The sequence below is a fragment of the Schistosoma haematobium genome, chromosome 1 (assembly GCF_000699445.3).
Source record: "Schistosoma haematobium chromosome 1, whole genome shotgun sequence".
In the NCBI taxonomy this organism is placed as follows: domain Eukaryota; kingdom Metazoa; phylum Platyhelminthes; class Trematoda; order Strigeidida; family Schistosomatidae; genus Schistosoma; species Schistosoma haematobium.
This window is the reverse complement of record NC_067196.1, coordinates 5716923-5733257: the sequence shown is the minus strand read 5'-3', so window position 1 is coordinate 5733257 and position 16335 is coordinate 5716923. Positions and strand designations below refer to the sequence as shown.

Genomic DNA, 16335 nt, shown 5'->3' with positions numbered 1-16335 from the left:
TGAACTTTTTGAAAATTCTAGTTAACCGTTACTTTAATAAAGCTGTTACTCTTAGATAGAGAAAAGTTAGCAAAAACAAATTCCTCCCACAATTATAGAAATTGTTAAATTTTATTGATATCATGAACCAATCTACGTTAAACAACCATTGAAAACCTAAAAGCATCCAACCGCCTTTTCGTGTTGATATGGGACTCCTTAACAGTGTGTATCTATAACCCCATGATAAGGAATCCAATTCTGGCAATCATTCTCACACACCAAAACCTTCAGATCACTAAACCAGCAACCAATTATGTACGTGTCACAATTCCATAATTATGGAGTATTATACGATCGTCTTTCATCGTCTTCGGTGGGTCCTAATGAAAAACTGTGACCAGTAGAGTCCAGTCGTATCGATCATGTTGAAGTTACCTACCAAATACTATGGAGCCTGATTGTGCAATACCCCATATTAACTAAGTCGAGACATGTACGTTATTGGATGCTTGATTTGGCGGTCTCAAGGTTAAGTGTTGGTTTGTGAGAATGATTTCTGGGACTGAATTCCTTATGGTGGGGTTGTAAATACACACTATTGAGGAGTCCCATACTAACACGAAACAGAAACACAACTGAAGACCTTGCGTTTCGATCCAAGTTGCAATATAACACATCAGTATGGTGGGAGCAGATCAACAAAGAGAAAAAGACTGGAGAGAGAGAGAGAGGCGGCAAGGGTGATAGTAACAAGTGAATATAATTCTCGGAATTGAGAAAGACAGACAGAAATAATTCATCTACCTTACTGAGATTGATTCTCAATCATATGATTTCAATCAAACCACCCAACTACGAGAAACACTTGAGTGGATAAAGTGAACGCACACTATGTATGGAAACTAACTACTTATCAAACCCTATAGTACCTTCGCCCATTCTAATCCACGTGGACAATTATGGACACACATCCGACTGGGAAAATATTGAAATATTCGATAGAGGGAATACTAAAATGATCGAATAATTTTCAAGACCTTGGTAGTAACCTCAACTAGCACTCAATCAACACATCTTAATTGAGACAATTTATCAACCAGTCGAAAAAAATCGACAAATGTATAAGAACAGAATTTAAGTCAAAGGGGGAACATAAACAGAATTATTTTACCGGTAACGACAAAGTGAAGGTCAACAATAATCACTAAAACTCAAGGTTGACTTGATGAGCTGTCAAGCCTAAGTGAAGGAATCCAACTAACACATTACCACCTAACGTTTGTGTTGAAAACGTTGTTGAGAAGAACAACGACCGCTTCACGATCAAATCATCGAGCTCAGAGAGCGAAACTCTACTTAATTCATTCACTTAGGCTAAAAACGTTTACCAACACAATTTATTTTTATACACATACTGATGAATTAGAATTATCTTTTGACAAGCGAATGAATAATCTTGTTTGTGACATTGGTAGGGTAAAGGTCGAATGAATATTCTATATTTAAGCCAAGATAAAAAAGAACCCCAATTACAAATTTCCGCTCCAATCAACAGTCGTAGAGGGAAAAACATTGATATTTATAGAATGTTTAAGTATATCCTTGAGGCAGTGTTGTTTATTATCAAGAATCGATATTTTACCTGATTCGATACAAGGTATTCGAAAAACTGAATTATTTTTTGGATCCTCATCTAATACGCTTATGTTATCTGGGTGCTTGATATCTATCAACGAACCTCTAAGTAGAAAAATAATTTTCAAAAAGCCGAATATAAAGAATATTAATCTTTATCAGAGTATTAATCAAAATGTAGAGAGTAGACACCCTTGAGTAACATCAGTTAACTTACTTCAAATAAAACTCACCATATGATCTCAATCAACCACAACTATCCAAACAAACAACACGATTGTGGTATTCTGGTTAAGTCAATTAATCAGTGACAGATATCATTATAGAACTTCTCAAATGATCATATCAGATACCATCGTTCAGGTCGAAAAATAAGACTAGAACCAGAAGTATCTAAATTTGCCGATTAAACAATTTAGCCAAAGAGACATATTCGTTCAATGAATCCTTCCTTTTAAATGTCTTAAATTTGTTTTACCTTCTGAACTTTACTGTCCTCAAGTAAAATAATTACGGAAGTCAGAACCTTGAAGACTATATTACTCTACTTGATTCTCTGGTAAATACCATGAAAGAATTTCTAGGTTATTGTTAGGGATGCTGGGGAACATACCAATCATTATCATGTTAATTCTAATGATGTCCTTGAACTCTAAATGGGCATTCCCTATTGGCCATTATTTATTTCACTCGTTAAATATTGTACAGATGTTATTTTCTATTTTGTGGTACGTTGTGGTCTGCTTGATTAATATATAAACAGAGTATGTTTGAAATATAATGATTCATAACTCAGAGGCTGTGACTTGCGTTCTGGACTCAACTGGCTGGGCTAGACAGGGAAGCGGGACCAATCAGAACCCTAGGCTGTTCTAAGTGTTTGCGCGTCTTTGGTTCGATCAATAATTCGCTACCCCTTAATCAGCAACATTTTTCCACAGTCATAGCAGTTATCAATCAGAATGATCAACAATCTAGATCACTAAGATGACACTAATATTCAATTACAAAGCAATCACTATATATTTAATTAGCTGAATTAATTGTCTCAAACAAGTTGTAAAGATCTTGCACTAACTAATACTTGAGAACTTCTCGTTCATCTTTTATTTCGACTTTTAGTGGATAACAATCAACTAAAGATTAGTTGACATTCAATTAAACTGTTGCTCAAATTCTCCTACTTAAAAATATAGTTGGTTGGTTTGAAAGTGAATCATTGAATCATCTTTATTAACAACAATTATACCATTAAAAGTAGATATTAATTACCCTTCAAAATCTTAGATGAACTTAAAACAATATGATTCAAATAGATTAATGGTACAATATTCAACTGTTGTATTAAGTGAATCTAGTTTTAATTTCATGAGAAACCAATTGTACCAAGTATTGTACTGATTTACTATAAATGGAATGTGGTCAACAGTGGAATCCAGAGCGAACATATATTGTCTTATTCAGGATTGTCAGATGGATATACTTCTATTCCAGTGTTGATATTTACATTCGAACTTGAACCTAGTAGCTTTTTATTCAAATCCCAACGCGTCATCTACTAAGTTGGTCACTAGCTTGTCCAACGGTTATGACGCTTAATATTATTATTAGTAAGAATTTGAAATATTCAGATTTTAATTTTTATCAGTCTTTGTTCTCAATATGTACATCCTGTCTAGGCTGCCTTGGCGTAGACATTTCGTGAATAGATGAATTGAACCTATCAAAATACTAACATTGACAAAACGTAGGTAGTACAAAGACTTCTGGTGACTATTAGCTACTAATTAAACTCTTGATCATTCCCTTAACATTTTTTTCTTTTCCCTTTCTATTCTCGTCACTTTTTTGAGTAGCGTTTTAATCATATTAAATTATTTTGTTTTATTTCTGCACTATTTATGAATAACAACATTACAAAGCAACATACACACATTCGTATTCTGTTGTTCAGAACATTTACCTGACTAGTATAATGGTTGAATTTAGGCATTAACACTGTTGGATGACGGCTCACTGGTCTAGAGGTTAAGCGTTTGTGCGCGAGACCGATAAGTTCTGGGTTCTAATCTCGCGAGGCGGGATCGTGGATATGCACTGTTGAGGAGTCCCATACTAGGATGAAACGGCCGTTCAGTGCTTTCAGGTTTTCCATGGTAGTCTAGCTTCAATTGACTCATGATCTCAACTATTGAAATTACTACAATTTCCACGAAACCCCTTCAGATACTAAGCAATTATTAACAAATATTTTACTGATAAGTTTCAAGTAAAGATTATTTATAATTATCTGTACACAACATTTTGAATAGGATTTCTTTTTGTTTAAATGGTATCCAGTAAATTTAATATTAGCCTGTACACTGATTTGTCACTTTTTAGTCGGTAGCCAATTATATGTTAGTCTAGTCCTTAGTATTGATCCAACTATATCAATCAAGTTGTAGTACGATTGCCAGTCTAAATTTTTTTGTACTATACTCACTGGATTTTGATGTTGCATAACTGAAGGCAACTTACAATAAATCCGGGATCTAGATTGCGAGTTAGTCGGCAATCCAAAGCAAAATCTATCAGGAATCCTAAGGAGACAGATGTTCTCTGTCAGGTTTGAACTTACGTCACCCAGTGTTGCAGTTCAAGACAATGTCGTTAGGCTATTTCGGATGTCGTTTACATCCTGAAGAACTGAGGTGATTACATCGATTTATTCCTGAATAATGAACAATATAGTATTTTATAAGTAAAGGGTTATGCCTGTCGCTATTCTAAGGTTACTGCCGATCCCAAGCCAGGGTAAGAGAGGGGGGTTGGGCGTAGGATCAGCAACCCCATCCTATAGAAGAAACCTTGCCAAAAAAACTCCAGCCAGAACGAACATATTAAACCACGTGCATGACTGATCCGAAAAATATCAGCACTATGAAAGAACGAATTAACAAAGCGGGAAGAATAGGATTTGAAATAATATTCATTAATTTATGATACAAACAATTAGAGAATAACATCCATGTGGATGAGCAGAGAGCCTATAAGAGTAATCGAAGATGAAGCCATAATAATTGATCCGTCGTTCACATGTGCCGTTTTGTTGACTCACGACTGTCATCCACACTGTTTTTGAAGCGATGGTGTCAAGTTTACAAGTCAAGGTGATTTTAATGTTGATAAAACAATGGAGATAGTGAATAAGTTTACTAATCACTTGAGAAAAATTAATACTTCCTAGCATTTCGGGTTTTTTTTTGTGATCAGTTGTTCATTTATACCATCTCCATTCTGATTAACTAGTAACCGTGTAAATTTTCTCCATTTCAATTTGAAAATCACTCGAGGTTGTCAGCATAACTCCTTCGGATGACCCAGACTTGGGTTTTCTTACTAGTTGGCACTCTCAGCAGTGAGATGTAACTGAAATAATCTTGAAGGGGTTAACCATATCTGTCGGATTTAGATTGTAGTCTCACTGATAAAGTTTAATCAATACAATAGACTGTAAAATATGATACTGGTTACTATCAATCAGTAATTAAAAAATTATCAAAAGAAATGATAATATTGAATGTTAAGCAATCGATAGCAAACATACATACCTTACTCCAAGTGCTTGTTTTATTGTGTAAATAAATAGCTGGCTGAAGATTATTTATATCCCTTTTATTTACCAGACGAGGTTTTCCTCTCAAATATAGTGTTGTTGAATGCTGTTGCACGCTTGATGGAATAACCGACGGCTGTGATGATTTTTCATGATAAATATTAAACTGTAAGCGAAAAGTAATAGTGGAAAGAGACGAAAAAAAACATTAAACAGTAAATTATTAGAAACAAAAAGGGAAGAAAACTACGAAATATAGATTAATGTAGAGGTTTATGGAGATCTTCCAGTCTCATGTGTAATATCACGGAACGATCTTAGTTACAAAAATCCACTGAAAACTAGGAATAACTGGGTGATTGTTTCGTCACATTATGGGATTCCTCAGCAGTGGGCATCTGCAAACCTGCCACCAAGACACAAAACCATGATCTTCGGTCTCTTGCACAAACGCCTAATGTCTAGAACACTAGCATGATTAACTTCGAGAGTTAATTACGGAGTTTTATTGAAAAGCCGTAACCATTGGAGTTCAACTGAGTCAAATGTGAGGCTATTCCACTCTAATTATATTGACAAATGGTTATTCGATATTACAAATTAATTGAGGTTAAACATGTAAACCAATGGATGCCATGTTAGTGGTTTAAAGGCTGAGCAGTTACACGTGAGACCAAAAAGCATCGTGATACGGTCGTAGATACATACTGCTGAAAAGTCCCAAACAAGGACGAAACAGCTGTTCAATGATTTCTGGTTTTGGGAGGTTATTCAACCATGATCATTCCATGATCTTATTTAAGATACAAATTGTTAGAAATCTGACATGACCCACGTACTCTTCATTTGATCAAATGAATCAACAATAGAAAAAAAAGTACTGCATGAACTAATCAGATTCATCTTAATAGACAAATAACTACAATACAATTTTATTACAAATATGCGTGTTACTGTAAGATTACTTAAAGATAGTAAATATAGACCTTAGATTCAATACCGTATTTATTTTCTCAAAATATCAAAGTAGGTTTATTTTGATTTTAAAACAAAAGTGACAATTGTTTTAAGAGCCATTAAGAATTATCATGCTAAACAAGCGAATGGAATATGAAGAATCGTGTTTTGTAGTTGATTGAACCATGTCATCATATTTGGCAACAGAATGTACCAAAAAAAGTAGGTAGACAAAAACAAAAATACCAACAGGTTGTGCTTACATTATTGTAATTAGTTAATTTTTTGTGTGGAGTTTGACTGATTATCTGAAATTAAGTAGTGCGAGGAGCTGATGAAAATTTGGAAAACATTAAGTATTTGTTTCATTTTTGTTTGGGGAGCTTCCTAGTAGTCAGAAAACGCGACTGAACAATAGAATCAACCTAGAATATTTATGCCTTTCGCCGAACAATAAATTTGAACAAAACAAAAATTCAGTACTCATTGTCTCTTAGTGATTTTCTAATTCGTATAAATTTATAAGTGGAGCATAGACTTAGTGGTTGAACCACTAGCCTTGAAACAAGTCTGACCATAGCCCGCTCCCATATAAAGATATTTTATGTTACCATTATGATCTCGAGATAGCTTCTAGTAATTCCCAATCGCAAACAACCGGTAAATCTCTCCATTATGAAATGATATATATGCTAACTAGATAGCATAACCAATATAATAAAACGGCTTAACGTTAATAATCCACATGCGAATAAGAGAGAGAGAGAAGACGGGACCTTCAGGAGGTCTTTAGTATTTTCAACAGGAATAAAAAATTTATTGATGTTGGATGAAGTTTCAGCACGGATTCAGAAAGCCCGGTTGGTGTTTGCCAATTCGTGTTGCATGTGACGTAGGCGAAATGTTCGTCTACCATTCACAGGGCATGCATACAGTGAAATGGTCCACTCTGTCCTATCTTATAGTTGTGAAACACGGTCTATGAAAATAAAAGAAATGTACGGGTTGAAGATTTTTGATCGTATGTTACTCAGAAGCATTGCTCGCGTTCCACTAGACGATGTCGCGGTTAGCTGAGGTGCTAAATAGGTTAATGAGACAATGAATCTTCACCGGCTAAGGTAATTGCGATACCTGTTGTGTATCTCTAACCACCACCTACCTAGATGAGTAATGCATGTTAGTGCTGAAATCGGTTGACAGGAAACGAGGCGCGGTGAAACCAAAATGCGGCATCAGTCCACGAAGTCATTGTCTGTCAATCTTAGCCATGTTGGTAATTGCAAACTTGCTGATTGAAGTTAACATTTATTAGAAATCTTAGTTGATATGGCTGAGAATAGTTCACGATGGTGTAAAAGCACTTACTCTTTATTTTCCTGTCAATCCTGATTTCAAGTATCCCTTCATACATACCTAATTGATAGGTTCAAATTAATTAAGTATTGGATATTGATAATAAAAATAACGATATTTTTTCTACTCACTGAGATATTAAATTGTTATTTTTTTATTGTCATATTTCAAAGATCTTTCTTTTTATTACCGCTACTATATTATTTTGATCTTCTTTGTTATTTTCATCATGTTGTGCTAATTAGGCAGGGGTAACTTGGCTAATGCATTTCTATACTAGTCTCTATGCCTATCCATATATATGTGATTCAAATTATCACCTAAATTAGAAAGCTTTCAAAAGCCTGCCATCCCAGTAATAAAAAGTGTAAAGTGTAGCTTTAAATGTCCTATAAAGATTTATCAAACTTCATCCTATTGCACAAACAAGTGGCTATCAGGACTCAGTAGTTAAGTAGATAACGCGATGACGTTCGAAGCGAACGGCACTGGGTTCGAGCCCCAGAGTACGCGCAACTGATGTGTCCCAAATAGGACGAAACGCACGTCCTGGATCCCAATGCTAACCACTATCCATCTTTGCATACAAATTTACAGTTTCGGAAAGTGAAGATAGAAGACTATCTGATACAATTTCGGCCTATAAAAATGCTTAAAAACCTGTATATATTACAGTGGCTGATCGGCAGTTAGCATTATTCAGTGCTTTAAGTTTCTTTTTCTACGGTGTTCCCTTTTCTGAACCGCACGATTTATTCGTAAGTTTTTCTCTGTCTTCATAGAAAACAAACTTATGGAAAATTTCTCTACCGATGACTAGTAGTCTAAACTACTGGTATAAGCTATAATTGTCCTACCTCTGTATGATCGGATAATTTAATAATCTATTTCATTATTCGGACTTTCAAATTAATACTGGATGATCATTTAGCTAACTACTTGCTAGAACAAGTCTATTTCAACATTTTTGTATCGGTTCATGTTAGCACATCTCAGAGAGATGGAATAAGCAAAAAAACAATTGTCAGAGTAGTAGAAGTGCTAGCAGTTTTATCAGTAGTAGTAGTAGTAGTATAAAAGATTAGGCATAAATAACATGGCTTAAGAAGAAAGAATGAATTCACAGCGTAAAAAGCAAATGAATTTATAAGATTTTGACTTATTCTAAAACATATCACCCATCATCTCTAAACAGTGGTTACCATGATTACGCAAAACCCAACTAGATAGTTCGCACCTACCTAGACAACTCATGTCAATAGTTAAGGTCTGATATCAATTTAAATGAACTAGGTTACATAAATTGTTTATCTATCAACAATTTAATGTGATGGGAGGGAATGATAAAACATCAATGACAGTTGAACAAATTACAACAAAAGTAGATCAAATTAGGTCATATTAAATAAACCCATTGATCTAATCAACTATGCACATGATTTGAATTTGGTTCGATCAGAACAGGAGAAAAATAAAGGCAAACAGACTTATTTAGATACATGTTACTTCATGTATTTACACTTCAGTATTGTTGTATACAATGTGATTAACACTTTTTTTTACAAAAGAATTAAATATTAAGCATAAATAACTTAATTACTAACATAAGTTGTTTATCTCATGTGATTTGAATGTAACGTATGTTTTTCTTGATTAAGTTTATAGATAACTTCTAATTTTCATAAGGTTGTCATAAAAATGGACTATTTTAGCACACAAGATATTTAGTTAAGATATTTACTTAATTACTTACTTATGCCTATTACTTCCAGTGGTGCATAGGCAGCCGACTAGCATTCTCCTCCTGAAGCCTCTCTGAGGCTACTGCAGGTCATCAGCCCGGATAAAGAAGGAAGGTTGGGCATGAAGTTAGCAACCCCATCCCGTAGAAAACTAACTTGCTAAAAAAAAAACGCTAACCAGAAAAAAATAATTCAGACTATTTAAGCACTTCTCATCTATCTAGTACTAGGATAAATCTGGCAGATAGTAACTTTTAACCACTTCCTAATACTCCAGATATCTTTTACACTTGAAACTCGCACGGCTGAACAAAATGTGGATAGTATGGAAGGAAACATTACTTCTAAGGTCGGTTTACGTAAAGAGTTAGATATTCTAGAACTTTACTGCAAAACATGTAAAAAGATCAGTCATTCTGAAATCAATGATAACATTTGAAAGCTTGTCTCTTAACGTTATTGATAAACTTAAATTGTACTAGATAGAACATAATAATCTTAATATTGATAACAAAACGAGTGATTCCGAGGGATATTAGCTGAAAATTTTCTCTTTTAGGATTTCTGCTATGGAAACATTAATTGAAGTAAACTAACATGTCAAAAAATCTTTTTCTACATAGAGGGTTAATTAATTATCGAGAAGTTTAGTCTATAGGTGCATAATTCTGATTAGAATATTTCCTAGAAAACGTTTGTCTTCTTTCAAAACGCCGGAAAAGTTTCTATCCATGTTATAACCGATTATTCTGGTCTGATCACATTATGTATTTAGACGATTAAGTAATTAAGAACAACAAATTGATAACTCTAATATTGTTGAGATAATTAGAAACTGGCTAGTCGTAAATTTAGGCTGTCTACTCTCCCCCTCTCTTTTTCTTCTGGTGGTTGACTGGATTATGAAGACTTCGACATCTGAGGGAAAGTACGAAATTCAATGAACAGCTCAGAACCAATTAAACGATTTAGACTTTGCAGATGACCTAGCCCTCCTATCGCATACACACGAACAAATGTAGATGAAGACAACTGGTATAGCAGCAGCCTCTGCATCACTAGGCCTCAACATACATAAAGGAAAAAGCAAAATCCTAAAATACAACACGAAGAACACCAAACTAATCACACCTGATTGAGAAACTATGGAAAATGTGGATTCCACACGTACTTGGGAAGCATCATCGATGAACAAGGATGATCGGATGATGAAGTAAAGGCGAGGATTGGCAAAGCAAAGGGCCGCATTCTTACAAGTGAAGAACATATGGAACTCAAAACAACTGTCAGCCATTATTAAAGTCAGAATCTTTAATACGAACGTCAAGACAGTCATACTATACGGAGCCAAAATGTGGAGAACTAATACAAACATTATCAAAAAGGTACAAGTAGTTATAAAAAATTGTCTACGAAAGATACTCAATGTCCGTCGAACAGATACCATCAGCAACAGCATACTGTGGGAGAGAACAAACCAGCTTCCAGCTGAAGAGGAAGTTAAGAAAAGACGTTAGAAATGAACAACGGGAACCATCAAGCTGTATCACGAGGCAAGCTCTAACTTGGAATCCTGAAGGGAAGTGGGAAAGAGGAAGGTCAAAGAACACATTACGTCGTGAAATAGAAGCAGATATGAAAAGGATGAATAACAACTGGAAAGAGCTGGAAAGGATTGTCCAGGACAGGATTGGATGGAGAGTGCTGGTGGGCGGCCAATGCTCCTTTAGAAGGAGTAACAGGCGTAAGTAATTACAATTAAACACTCAAAATCTTTCCATGTTTCAAACACAAAGACAAAATGAAAATAAGATCCTCTTTTACAAAAGCATGTTTTTAAAAAAAGTATTTACGTTGCTTACATTCATAAATTGATAGATCCAGACTATCTATTTGAGGTATAAACAATTATTGTAACCAATGATTGAAGATGATAGGTGATATGTTTACAAATAGGTCACTATAGTGCAGACCTATCTAGTTATTGCCTTTACTTAGATCGTGAATTTTAACATTATCTTATATCTTTGTTTTATAAATTCATCCTTTCTTCTTGAATCATACAGCCTATGATTCATCTTTTCTATTACCACTGATAATACTGCTAGTAATTGTATTACTCTGACATTTATTTTGATAATTTCATCTTTTTGTACTGATTTAGTGATTAAATGGATGCCAGTTTCTACGTTGCTTGTGACTTACTGATTGGCTTTTAATGATAACTGGGATAATTTAAGAAATGTCTTTACATTAGCTTACATTCATTTGATGATGATTATTATTTTAGCTAGCGCCTACTAGTTAGATTCAGAAAGTACACTTCACTTTATTCAAGAACTGCCACGTAAATAAAGGTAACTTCATTCAAATAATTCATATACCGATTGAAAGTAAAAACCTACAATAAGAATGACAAAACTCTTGTATCAAAAAATAATTTAACATACCCATACCCATTTAACTAATATGACAATATAAAAGTATATAAAGCTCTAGTATTTGAAGTGATTCAAGCCGAGTTCAAATGTCAATGTGAACACTAAGTTGATGAGCTTTTAATAGAAAGAAATTTATGTTCTGAATTCTATCATTATCCACTATACAATATATCAGCTTAATAGGAATATAATTGGAAATAACATATAAACAGATATTTAATTTACTGTCGATCGAAAATAAACCCTAAATTTATAAGCAAAGATGGATAGTGGTTAGCAGTGCGCCACCATTGTCTTCAGTGAGTTGATATCTCACAACTGACCCGGTTGAACTCCACTGGTCACGGCTTTTTAACAGAACTCCAGGAAATAACTGTTGGAGACAGTCACTACTGAGCGTATGATGACTATAATCAGAGAGGGGTGGCGGTGGCGCAATATCGTGGATTGGTTGAAGTTAGAAATTTATACCGTTGGACGACGGCCGGCTCAGTGGTCTAGTGGTCAAGCGTTAGCGCGAAAGACTGATAGGTCCTGGTTTCGAGCCTCACGGGGCGGGATTGTGCATACGCACTGCTAGGGAGTCCCATACTAGAACGAAACGGCCGTCCAGTGATCCCAGATTTTGCATGATGGTTTAGCTTCAATTGACTCATGAATTCAATTAGTAAAGTACATTGTTTAAAGCATATGAATTTAGGATTGTCAAATAAAGTAGAATAAAATTGTTAATATTGATATGATTCAAACGACTGAAGCAGTAGCGACCCGGATGACGGAACCGGAGCTATGCATACAGAAGAAATATGTTCAACCACTCCTCCTCGGTTGGCCAACCTCAAGGACAATTAATCAATAGTAATATTAGCTGTTGAATGACTCAGTTTGACCATTGTACTTACAACCTCTCGTGATCAGTTGTAATTGTCTGTCATCTTTATTGACAAATATTTGTATTATTATTATTAATATTATTGTTTAAACATCAATAGTAATAATAATAATGATAAAGAACTAATTTTATTTATGAACGTCAATGGTATACTAAGTATTCAAATCCATTATTTCACATCTATGCAGTACATTAGAACAAAAAGTTTATCATATCTTATGAATAAAATTGCAATCAGAAACAAACCTCATTTGAATCATTTTGTTAATCTAAAGTTTCTTGTTTGGTAAGTCATTCATTGTAGAATGACACATACCTGTTAATGTAACTAGTATTACATTAAATAACTAATTCTAAGGAAAAAAACTTTATCATGATATCATAAGGGGTTTTTGCGGATATTATAGTAATTTCAACAGTTGAGATCATGAGTCAATTGCAGCTAGACTACCATGGAAAACCTGGAAACACTAGATGGCTGTTTCGTCTTAGTGTGAAGTTCCTCAGTACCGCGCATCCACGATCCCACATCGCGAGATTCGATTCCATAATATTCCGGTGTCGCACGCGAACGCTTAACCTCTAGACCACTGAGTCAGCAGGCATCCAAAGGTGTTAATGTCTAATTTCAACTAATCCACGAAATTGATTACCACATCGATGATTGTCTTCAGTGAGTTACTGTCTCACAACAGACCAAGTTCAATTCCATAATAGTTAGTTATGTCTAAATTTTGAAATAAATTACTGTATAAATCTAAAACTATGTAAATTATCAAAAAACTATATTACGAATTTAATAATGAATATATAAGAATATCTTACTTCAGATTGTATAGTATTGCTATGAATTTTTCTTATTATGAATTGATCCTTTTCATAGATTTGAATTATAGCTTCACATGATACATTAAAACAACGTCTAGTTAAATTAGTTTGTTCATCTTTACATAACCATTGAATATGTTTCAATGCATTCATATAACTTAATACACCGGAATTACCATGAATAAGAAATCCATTTGAACGTTGATATACTTTTATATCATTTTTGATATATTTAGGATTTAACAAAATATATTCTGAAATAGACAGAATATTCTCTACAGTATTGAATGAATCACTTTTGCATAAATTAATTGTACATGATGAAATTGTTTGCTCAAATTCTGAAGCTAAATATTAAAAAAAATAATGCGAAATTTTGTTTGATTAATACAGTTTTAATAAATAACGCACAATTTAAATTGACGTCAATCTATACCAAAACAAAACTGTTGATAAAACAGTAATCAAAGAAGGGTTTTTATAGATATTATAGTAATTTCATAGTTCAATTCATGAGTCAATTGAAGCTAGACCACCATGGGAAACCTGGAAGCACGGGACGGCTGTTTCGTCCTACTGTGGCACTCCTCAGCAGTGCATATCCTGGAGTTCTTGTTAGAAGCAGTGACCAGTGGAATTCAACCAAGTCTTTTGTGAGATAGTAGCTCACTGATGACGGTGACGCAACTTCGTCGATTGTTTGAAGTTAGACAATAACACCGTTGGATGCCTGCTGGCTCAGTGGTCTAGAGATTAAGCGCTCGCACGCCAGACCGATAGATTATGGGTTCGAATCTCACGAGGCGGGATCGTGGATGCATATTGCTGAGGAGTTCCACACTGAGACGAAACGGCCGTTCAGTGTTTCCAGGTTTTCTATGATGTGCTAGCTTCAATTGACTGAGGAATTCAGCTATTAAATTACTATAATATCTACAAAAACCCTTCTTTGATTACTATTTTATTAAAGTAGTAGAAGACAGGCATAAATTTAGAAAAATACGCATTACCAAGGACATTTCTTTTAACAGATTTTCGAATAAAGAAAAGAAAACAAGATTTTTCAATTAATTTACATGAATGAAAATTTAGAAAACCCTATCAGTGTGACTACAGGCGAAGATATATATATATATATATATATATATATATATATATATATATATATATATATATATATATATATATATACTACTGAATACAGACGGATAGACATATCAACATGAATATACAAACTCTTACAAATAAAATACACAAATACTGATCAAGCTAATGAATATATAGACTAAGTAGCCCAGTGAATAACGCGCTGAGTGTTTAAAGTAAGAAATAGTAAATAAGATTCTTAATGTACAACGTCAAACGAGAGTGGGAGGTACATTTGTGCATCAGTTCAAGTTGCGGTACCACATAAGTATTGTCAAATGGAGTTATCACGTCTAATCGCAGATTAGTAGAAGTGATAACGATAGGTGTGTTAGTAGTAACCATTGGGGCATAAGTGAATTGATTTAAGAAAAATAGATGAATTTTCAAAATGAAAGGTATAGGCATTTTAAATTATGAGCTGTATATCCTTACGTTGTTGTGACTGATTTCGAATGAGGTTACGGTCTCCGACCCTTCGTTACGATAATTTCAACTACTCCACACTAATAGTGTTTATTCATTGATTAGGTTCAATCCAACTTTCCGTAAATTCATAGATTGATACCATATTTTGACACGAGCACCAACAACTTGAATGGTTATGATATTGAAAAATATGCTAATAATAATTCGAATAGGTGTTATGCTCACCACAATCACCTGTTAGGTGGTGACTATACGCCTTCGATTTATGTCAAACAGCTGTCCAGTGTACCTTCGATTTTCAGCAGTTCTCTCCACTATTATTTATTTATTTAAAAACATAAACATTGGTACAAGGAGACAGCAAATATATATGCGGCACATAAATCATTCAATTTGTGTGAGGGATGGGATACTATCCAGGTGCCCAAACCGAAGCAGGTAGTTTTCTTAGAAGACCACACGCGGAGCCTTCGGCCTAAAGGTCAGGAGATGCAGTCCCATGGTAGTCGGTGACCAACAGTAGGTTCATACACCATTTGTGAACAACTGGTTTGAAATCAGGGTTTTCTAACTCCCCTAGGTGGATTCTTCATACCCACCAACCCGGTTAAAGCACCAGACATTAGCTTTTCGTCCTCTGGATTTCGTAAACAACAGTAATGCCGTGAGAAGGCCATGAGTAGGACTTCCTTGACAGTGGTTGTATGCACGTTGCCATGTGAGAGCATTTCGAGAGGGAGAGATGATTCTGCCCACTCTCGGCCATACCAGGGCATTTGGTGGCAAATATCAATTCAACAAAAAGGAATAATTTACGTAAATTATGCAAATAGCATAGTTATGATCTGAAGACAGATTCCCATATTTTTCCCCTATTATGATTATTTAGTAAGAACATACAAAAGTAATTTACATAAACCATTTAGATTAATTTTCTGTTTCATATTTATTGTTTAATGACCAAAATGGGAACTTTGATGAATGTTATTTTTATGAATGAATTGTTATTACAGATTCCTGTTTTCATTCTATGCACGATTTGTTTTTCTTAGCATATTAAAAATACATAGATTCCTTTCATCATTGAATCAGTTTGTATGTAAACAGGAATAATGTTGAACTTAAAATTGGACATTCCAAACGGCTCTCTCGATATATATAGGTTAACTAACGGTTATTCTTATAGCTAATGCATTTTTACATATTACTACAGTGATATACAAATGTATTGGTCTATCAATTAATTGATTTCTAGAATACATATTGACAGGATGATTATTTTGTTTCTAGGTGAAGGGGGTTGGATATGTTCTTTTTCACTTATCTATA

The 16335-nt window shown here is 34.3% G+C and overlaps 1 protein-coding gene across 1 annotated transcript in view; it reads right to left on the bottom strand.

Annotated features, from left to right (window-relative positions):
* The window catches only part of MS3_00009185 (uncharacterized protein), a 72408-nt gene that overhangs the window by 7443 nt on the left and 48630 nt on the right, over positions 1 to 16335 (bottom strand). The window contains exons 12-13 of the mRNA XM_051217518.1: positions 13429 to 13778; positions 5211 to 5381 (exon numbers count right to left, since the gene is read on the bottom strand). Of these exons, the coding sequence (XP_051072996.1) occupies positions 5211 to 5381; positions 13429 to 13778 (521 nt within the window). The remainder of the gene's footprint in view (positions 1 to 5210; positions 5382 to 13428; positions 13779 to 16335) is intronic.